The sequence below is a fragment of the Marmota marmota genome, unplaced genomic scaffold (assembly GCF_001458135.2).
Source record: "Marmota marmota marmota unplaced genomic scaffold, marMar, whole genome shotgun sequence".
In the NCBI taxonomy this organism is placed as follows: Eukaryota; Metazoa; Chordata; class Mammalia; order Rodentia; family Sciuridae; genus Marmota; species Marmota marmota.
In genome coordinates this window covers 8676227-8686079 of record NW_025999932.1, presented here as the reverse complement: position 1 = coordinate 8686079, position 9853 = coordinate 8676227, and the positions used below count along the sequence as shown (strand labels likewise).

Sequence of the window (9853 nt, the reverse complement as noted above, 5' to 3'; positions counted from 1 at the left end):
AGCCTCCCTTCACCTCCCACAATCCTCCTGCTCTTGAGGCCGATTGGCTGGGTCACGTGGGCGGAGCCAAAAAAGTCCCCCAATGAGCAGCTCCGTGGTCTGAAAGGGCAGGGAAACAGTCCAATGAGCATCACCGCAGAGGAGCCAATCAGCTAGATGTTGCTGGGGCCGAGGAGCCAATCAGCTAGATGTTGCTGGGGCCACTGTGAGCCAATCATCAGCCGGCAGCTGGAAGTTTGCTGGGGCCCCTTCCGCTGTGGCTCTCAACACACCTCCACACGTGTTTCTGAGGCTGAGAAGCTCTTGTGAGGCCCTGGTGACATTTTTAACCTGTCATTCCAGACACTGCTCTGATACCTTTGGTCCAAAGTGCCAATACAGCCCTGCTACCTCCAAGGATCAACCACAGGAGGCTGCCATAGCAAACTCGGCTGCCGGCGTGGGATAGCATATGTGATCCGTATGGGAAAAGGAAAACAGTTCTAGAAAGCAGGTGGCAGTGCTCAGGAGGCCATCTCCCATGAGCTCTCCTTGTTTTCAAGCCTAGGAATCATCTTACAAATCAAAGCGCCTTTCAAGGAATTACAGTGCATACCTAAGACAATAAGGGTAGTGGCTGCTCCATAGGTGAAAGTCTCAGTCACACTAGATAAATAGTGCTAGAGACCTCCAGTGCAACACCTTGTGCATGACACCACCCACTGTGCACTTCAGAGGGCAGATCTCCTACTAAGAGTTCTTACCCTAAGGAGCACACACACACATACACACACACACACACACATACATAAAGGTACATAAAGAAATTCTAAGAGGTGCTGACACACTTTTACCTCGACTGTGATAATGACAGGAGGGCAGGTGTTTGCATATATCCCAGCTAAACAAACCAAATACATCAAATAGGTGTAACTGTGTGTCAATAATAGGTTAAAAAAACCATTAGAATTATGTTGGCTTTTTGTTGCTGTGGCCAACACACTGATAAGAACAACATGGAAAAGGATAAGCTTACTTTGGGCTCACACTGTCAGAGGTCCAGTGGTCACCTCCATTGTTCTGGGCTGAGGTGAGATAGAACGTCATGGAGGAAGGGTGTGGCAGAGGGAAGCTGCTCAGCTCATGATGCCAAGGAAGCAGAGAGAGAAGCCAGGGAGACAAAATATAAACCCCAAGGAGATGCCCCCAGAGACACGCCTTCTCCAGCCATGCCCCACCTGCCTACAGTTAACACCCAATACCGTAGTCCATCCGAATTACTAATAAATCTAATAGGAATAATCCTTGGATTAAGTTACAGCTCTCAAAATCTAATCATATCACCTCTTGCATTAATTAGCACAGGAACTTTTGGGGGATACCTCATATCTAAGCCACTACAGAAATGAGAAAAAAAGTATCGATTACACCAAAGGGAGGGAGGAATCAACTTAGACCTCCACAGATCTTGCCTTTATGAAAAATACTAATGCAAAGAAAGTTATTTTAACACAAAATTTATTGATTTATCCAACAAGTATTTATCACCTGCTCAGGTATAGGCCCTGGGGATGTACATGTGGATGAGACAGTTCCCTCCAATAAACACCTAATTTACAACATGAGAGATTTAATCATCTCCAGGCCCTGAAGCTCTGAGTAAGCTCTAATAGTTACTAAATATGGAAATTCTAAGATCAGTTCTCTTAAGTCTGAGCTTTAGAGACTTTTGAGTACTCATGGAGCTCAATAAGGAGCATTTTACCTGTGGAGATATGTTGAGAGCCACAGCCAAGATGGCACCTGGCATTTTGCCAGAAGGAGTGGTTGAGGGGTAGCACCAGCAAGCCATTAAGATGATGATAATTAAGTTAAGCTGTGTATAATTATTAAGATAATGACTGATTGCTGTAACTGGATGATGCTAAATTGAAACAAGCTGTGTATTCAGTTGTGTATATAAACCTCTGCTGTCCGGCAATAAGGCGGCTCCTGCTACCTCGGGTGCCCGCTACTTTTGAGTTCTCACGGAGTTCCCGTTGAGTTCCTGTTGAGTTCACGTGGGTTCTGGAATAAAGTTCGTTCCTGTTTGAACATACAAGTGGCTGGTGACCTCCCGGTTATTTGTGCCCAGACAGACTGCGGCATTTGGTGGCCCATACGGGGAACACCTGAAGCTTGGGGGTAAATGAAACTGCTCGCCCCTGAGGGCAGGGCGAGAGAATGGGTGACCATTTCAAAAAACAATGTGTTCTTGTTTTGATTTGTTTTGTTTTTGTTTCAAGCTGCCTGTCCCTAGAACTTCCTCAGGCAAACTGGGGAAAGTGGTTGGCTCAAGGTTTGAAGTTGTTCGGCCCTGAGGAAGAGATAGAGATAGACCATGGATACACATGTCAAGAAAATAGAAAAATGATACAATGAATTTTTGTTCCGTTTTTGTTTCATTTTGTTTCGGTTTTGTTTTGTGTTATCTTGTTGGGTTTCGATATCTTTATAGCAGAAATATGGAACTAAAAATTAGTAAAAAACAAACCAAAAGGGTGTTAAGTAAATTACTAGAGAAAGGAGGCATCTCAGTAAAATCAAGAACAGTTAGGGCATACGTTAAGATGATACAAATGTGTAGCCCATGGTTCATTAAAGGGGGGTTGTTAAATATATCACAATGGAACCATCATGGTGAAGATTTTAAAAAGATAGAAAAGGAAAGCCCAGGAAATCTGCCAGTTGGCATATTACCATTATGGACATTGGTACAATCTTGTTTGCTTAGTCAAGGAGAAGACATTTTAGATCAAGTAAAAGAGGAAGTCTCTTGAGTTAGTCAGACAGGGGAAGAAAGTTTAGAGAAGAAAAGGCTATCAGGGGACAAGTTACAACAGGAGGTTGCTACTAACACCTTTCTATCACCAGAGGGCGTAAGTATTCAACCAACAGCTCTACCTATGTATACAGAGACAACATATGCTGAGTGGCCCTCAACCCCCATAGTTGATAGATGGGATCCTGAGATAGGACCTCAAAGATTAGCATGCACTGTATTTGAGGAGGCAGGAGTGCAGCGAATTCACCATGCTTTAAATTTCAAAACGGTGAAGCAGCTGAAAGAGGCTGTAACAACCTATGGTCCTCAAGCACCCTTCACTCTAAGTATGGTCGAATCCATTACCAACTTGAACATGACGCCAGCAGATTGGACTAGTATGTGCAAAGCTGCGCTAAATGGAGGACAATATCTGTTATGGAAGGTTGCCAATCAGGAATTTTGCACGGAGATGGCTAGGCGAAATGCAGCAGTGGGTTATCCTCAGAGAAATCTAGATATGTTGTTAGGAACGGGACCTTATGAGGGTCAGCAGCAACAAATTGGATATGATCCTGCCATATACTCACAAATCGCTTCAGCTGTGGTTAGAGCATGGAAAACTTTACAGGGGCATGGAGATTTACAAGGTCAATTATCTAAGGTAATACAAAGAGCTAATGAACCTTACACTGAATTTGTAGATAGGCTTATACAAACAGCTACCAGAATCTTTGGGGATGTAGAACAAGTGATGCCATTAATAAAACAACTAGCCTACGAACAAGCAAATAGGTGGTGCAGGGAGGCCATTAGACCATGGAAACATGGAGATTTAAACACATATATTAAATTATGTAGAGACATTAATGAACAGGGGTAAGCCTTGGCAGCTGCAGTACAAAAGGCTTTAGGTGCCAGGCCAAAAACATGCTACAATTGTGGACAAACAGGACATTTTAGAAGGGGTTGCTCCATAGGAGGAGGGTTTAACAAAACTGGATATGATCAAAGGGGTAGAATACCGGGTATTTGCCCATGATGCAATAGAGGGAGACATTGGGCTAATGAATGCCGTTTTCAAACCACTATAGAGGGTACTCTATTATCAAAAAATGGACAAGAACCAGGTGTTTACCCACGATATCGTGGAGGAAAACATTGGACTCCATTGCCAAAAAACGGACAAGGGGGCCCAATGCTCCGGGGCCCATGACCACAAATATACGGGGCAATGGAGGAACCCAGCAACACCATCAGAGTAGTGCCCAGGACACATTATCCATTAGATCTCTCATCAGACAAACCAGAGGGAGCACAGGGTTGGACATCTGCACCTCTGCCAGAGCAGTACTAACTCCAGAAATGGGAGTTCAAATCATTCCCATAGGGGTAAAAGGACCTCTTCCCTAAGGAACAGTAGGCTTATTATTAGGACGCAGTTCTTCTACTCTAAAAGGACTTATGATAAGTCCTGGGGTAATTGATCCTGATTATGAAGGTGAAATAAAAATTATAGCCAGTTCTCCAAGGGGTATATCAGTAATTTCACCAGGAGATAGAATAGCACAGTTATTAATAATACCCAGCCTACATGATAAATTTTCCAGTCATACTATAGAAAAGATTCCAGGGGATTAGGCTCCACAGGTGTAGATTGGGCTATGATTTCTTTAAATTTAGATTCTCGCCCCATGCTAAAACTAAATATTCAAGAACATGAATTTAATAGGCTACTGGATACAGGTGCAGACCTTAGCATTATCTCTCGTTAAGAATGGCCAAAACATTGGCCATTACAATAAGCCACTCAAACGCTTCAAGGCCTAGGAGTGGCGACTAATCCCCATAGAAGTGTGATGGTATTAGATTGGAAGGATCCTGAAGGATGTGAAGGAACTATACAGCATTATGTATTGGATCATCTTCCTATAAATTTATGGGGACAAGATGTCCTAGATCAATTAGGACTAACATTAACAAATAACATCAATTCAAATGCACCCATGGCTAAACAAAGTTTTAGGAAAGAAAAAGGATTAGGAGAACGCCTTGAGGTCAGCTCATCTGATGACAGGTAAGGACCATATGTAGTATTGGACAACCTAAGACAGGCATGGTCCCTAAGCCATATACTTTTTGTTTAAAAACAAAAGGGGGAGATGTTGAGAGCCACAGCCAAGTCAAGATGGCGCCTGGCATTTTGCCAGAAGGAGTGGTTGAGGGGTAGTACCAGCAAGCCATTAAGATGATGATAATTAAGTTAAGCTGTGTATAATTATTAAGATAATGACTGATTGCTGTAACTGGATGATGCTAAATTGAAACAAGCTGTGTATTCAGTTGTGTATATAAACCTCTGCTGTCCGGCAATAAGGCGGCTCCTGCTACCTCGGGTGCCCGCTACTTTTGAGTTCTCACGGAGTTCCCGTTGAGTTCACGTGGGTTCTGGAATAAAGTTCATTCCTGATTGAGCCTACAAGTGGCTCGTGACCTCCCGGTTATTTGTGCCCAGCCAGACTGCGGCAGAGATATAAAATGAAGGTCTACACAACAAAACACAGAGCCAACATTACCAGCGCAGTGGCACATACCTATAATCCCAGCTACTGGAGTGGGGGCGGGGGGGGTGAGGCAGGAGGATTGAGAGTTCAAAGCCAACCTCTGCAACTTGGTGAGGCACTTAGCAACTCAGCGAGACCCTCTAAATAAAATACAAAAAAGGGCTGGGGGGTCAGGGTAGAGCACTTGCCTGGCATGTGTGAAGCCCTGGGTTCCATCCTCAGCACTGCATATAAATTTAAAAAATAAAATGAAAGATCTATTTACAACTAAAATAATACTTTTAAAAGTGGGAGCGCTGGGGATGTGGCTCAGTGGATAAGCACTTCTGGGTTCAATCCCCCATGCCAAAAAAAAAGCGATTGGCAAACTCTTGAGGCCCAGCAGAAATCCTAGAAGCTTGTAAAGCTGAAGTCTACATCCCTGACGCCTGAGGTTCTCGCAGAGAATCTTAGAGAGGACAGGACTACCATGGATTTCTGTTGAAAGTTCTCTGCTAGGACAAAAAGAGGGAGAGAGAGACTTTCCATGCTTAATGGAATCACTGTGGGTCAATCAGACACTAGTGGTCTCCAACACTCAGCTTTGCCTTCTTGAAGTATTCCCTTGTCTCCTGTGTCCTGTGTGATCTCCTCGCCCTCTAGTTGTCTCCCCTTCGGGCTGGCTTGAGGTCATAGAACTCGTCCCCATATGGCAGGTCCAGGGGGGTCCGTTCACCTTCTGTTGTGCTGGGCATTTCCATGCCCTGCCTTCTCCTAAATGCTCATTCTAATCACAGGCACAAGATAGCACCCAGTGTGTCAGACTCGTCACACAGACTTGACAGTGTCCCTCCCTCATCTTTCCCCCAAGGTAACAAACCTGTTCACTTGACAGACGTGCTGATACACAGCTTCACATTTTAGAAACACAGTTCCAGTGTTGATCTGACTCCAGTTACGCAAAAAAGCACAGACAGGACGTTCTTGTTGTGGCCTCCTTGACAACTTTAGTGTCCCAGCAACTCAAACCTCCTGAATTTATTACCTCCTCCTAATAAGTACACACACACACTCCCACACTCCCAGATCCCTCTCGGTGGGCAAGGCTCATGTGGTTGTTAACACCTAAGGGGACACACGTGAGCATTAAACACACTAGGCTCCGCTCACCCTCATGAGGTGGTTTCACCTGCCAATAATTACCTTTTGTAAATTTGCTTCTAGTTCATGTGTCCTCCCTTCCCTGAAAAAGTGGCCTGCAAATGATTTTTTTCTGAAACAGGCAAGAACTGGGACTTGCAAATCCAGATGTGGCTGTGAGGGCCACGTACCCCCAGTGTGCCCAGGGAGAGTAGCATGAACCTCCACGGAGTGCTCTCAGCTGCAGTTTCTCTCACATCCCCATCACTGGGGGCCTCAGATTTTTTTCTAGCCCAGTTCCATCCTTCAGAGAAGCCCCCATCTGTGCCCCAAGGACACATGTTTCCTGGCATGAGCTTCTGGGGACTGACAGCACTCAACAGCTTGCACACTTCTGGTATTCTAGTTCCTTCCCTTGTTGTCAAAGCCACATCACACCTGCCAGGTGTCTCTCAGCTGATTGGTGAGACTTTGAGAAATTGTGGAATGCTCACCGGCGGCTCACCTATGCCATGAGGACACCTCTCTTGACTATGGGACTGTGGTGGGGCCCTCTGACTGGACCAGCAGCCACCATCTCTAAAGCCTGGTTCCGCAATGGTACAGTGCCAGGGCTCCCAGGGCCATCCAACAGGAGATGCCTGCTCCACCTGGTGCAGTCTGCAACAAACCCTCGAATGCACGGGGAGGGCTCTGACCTCCCCTTCCTGGGCTCAGCCCAAGGCAAGCAGGTGCAGGCCCCATTTTGGAAACTCTCTACAGCAGCTGATATTCAAGCACATCCTCTGGGGAGGGGTCTAGGAAACGGCATTTTAGACAATGTCTCAATTTACTGAGTCAAATATAGATAAGACACACTGGGCACAGGTACATTTCAAGTACAAAGATTTTCAGACCCTTCACTGTCATTATTTTTATTCTTTTTGGTAGTGCAATAATTCCCAAATTAAGGCTAAACACTGATGGTAACAAAACTATGGTTTAAAATACGTCAGCACAGCCTGTCCTTGTTTAAGCCAAGTATGCACCCTCTGTCATTAAATATGATTGCTAAAGTAGAGTGGCCTCAATTAAATGAGAACAAGCAAAGCTATTATCACACTAAATTGCTAAAATCATTAACATCACTGAGAATAGGAAAAAAAAACAAGTGGGTTTTTTTTAGGCAAGAAATTAATGAGAGGTAGTTTCACTGGCCAGGAATATAAAAGCTATTCCTATGTTGAAAGAGGCTTGGCAATGGACCACTGAAAAGTGCACAGTCAAAGCCTGCCAGTGACAATTAGAAATTAGCAGCCTAACCATTATCTTCTGTCCTTCAGTTAATAACAGGGCAGGGAGAGGTTCTTAAGAATGTGGTCAACAGACCACCAGCATCAGCATCACCTGGGAACTCGACCAAAAAAAAAAAAACAAAAAACTAATTTTTCAGGAGCCTCCCGGACCTCTTGAGTCAAAAATTCCGAGGGTAGAATCCAGCAGTCTGGCATTTTAAGGCGCTTTAAGAAGAATCTCCTAGTGATTCTGATGCAGGCTGAAGTTTGTGAAATTCTAGAATAGCGAGAAGCCAGAAGCAACTTATTTCTGAATCATGCAGTAACTGAAAACTTAGAAAGCTAAGATTAAGCCGTTCCAGGGAAGGATGTAAGAAACACGATGGAAAATCTCTGATACAATCAGATTTACATTAAGGAGCCTGGTTATTTTCAGGCAACTGAATCAGATGCTCTCACTATTTTAGCATCTTCCTCCCACTGGAAAAATCCTCAGTTCCGTTTCATTAGCATTACAGTTTGCAAGTGTGCACATCATCTCCTTTGATGGCAGGGATTATTCCCATTTTATTAATGAGACAACTGGAAGGAAGCCCCACAGCAACTAATGAGCAGAGCCAGGACTTGAATTCTAGACCTTTGCTAATTCATGCCAACTTTCTATTGACTACATTTAACTACTTTAAAAAAAAAAAGTCCCCGTAAAGTATTTATTCCAAGAATTCTCAACCTCAGTACTAGGAACGTTTGGAGTTGGTAAATCTTTGTCATGAAGGAGTGTGGGGACAGAAAGGAGCGGGGCGCAGAGGGGGGTGATGCATCATAGGATGCCAAGCAGCATTCCTACCTCTATCCACTAGATGGCAGTAGCACCCCGTCCCCATGAGGGATTGGAGGGGGCGAAATCATCCCTCTCGAGAACAGCTGATTTAAATGCAACTAGACCAGTGATTCTTCAGCTTGAGAGTACATCAGTTACCTGTAGAGTGATTGCTGGGGCTCCACCCCCAGAGTTTCTGACTCAGCGGGCCTGGGAGGGACCCGGCGTTTTGCATCCTTAACAAGCTCCCAGGTGATGCTGACGCTGCTGGTGTCAGAAATGATCCGGATCACAGTTGAGAAACAATGATCTAAACCATCAGTCAAGTCAAGCATGCCATAAGAGGTGTGTTTGCTAATGAAATTATTTGATTACTCAAAAATGAATAAACAATGATCATGGTAATCCACAGCACAACAGTTCTGTGTACAACTCCTTCCTGGAGTTAAAGTTGAACTTGTAAGCCAACTTTGAAGGTCAAATGGGATTCACATGTGACTTGGATATTACTTAAACAAAAGTATGTTATGTTGAGCAGGAGGTCTCTTATACTTCTTCCCACCTTTTCATGAAATTTTAAAATGTATTAGAACCTGGAATCTGTTTTGTGACAGGGGACAGATGACACTGTACTTACTTTTTGCTTACACAGTACTTACTAGTTACAGGCCAGATCAAAAGTAAAATGAGTTACACTTTCCCTCCCAAAACTGTGGAAACCATAATATTTTACAATGAATTCAAAACATTCACTGTGTGAGAGGCAAAGATCCTGAAGCCCTTAGGACAGAAACTTTTGATAGATATGGATGCTCAGAACTACAGCAGATCCATTTCCAGGAATAGAAGATTCCATTTTGTGTTTCCCAGATTTTAATAAACCACTAATAATTTCCATTCAAGATGTACAAATGATGCTACTTTCTTAGTTTCTTTTAAAAGTATATTCTAAAATTATTTTTTAAGTTTTTGTTTTATCACTTTAATGAAATTTATCTTTAGAGTTTTGAAATTTTCAAGTATGATTTTTTCATAGACAATGTGTGAAAGGACTTCATTTCTCATTAATTTTGTGATTTTAAAAAAAATTTAATTAACAAGTGGTTATATATATTTATCACATTCAACATGTTGTTTTTAAATATGGGTATATCTTCGAGTGGCTGATTAACATATGCATTGACTCACAGCATCAACATTTTAGTTGTCAGAACACTTAAAGTCTACTGTCTTAGAAATGTCCAAGAACACATCACTCTTATGTATAGTTACTATGTTGTATAATAAAGCCCTT

At 43.3% G+C, this 9853-nt stretch overlaps 1 protein-coding gene across 1 annotated transcript in view; it reads right to left on the bottom strand.

Annotated features, from left to right (window-relative positions):
* Window positions 1-8894, bottom strand: part of LOC107140745 (elongation of very long chain fatty acids protein 2-like) — a 10946-nt gene extending 2052 nt beyond the window's left edge. Inside the window, exons 1-2 of the mRNA XM_015483937.1 lie at window positions 8719-8894; window positions 6971-7125 (exon numbers count right to left, since the gene is read on the bottom strand). Coding sequence (XP_015339423.1) covers window positions 6971-7125; window positions 8719-8894 — 331 coding nt within the window. The remainder of the gene's footprint in view (window positions 1-6970; window positions 7126-8718) is intronic.
* Between the last annotated feature and the right edge of the window lie 959 nt (window positions 8895-9853).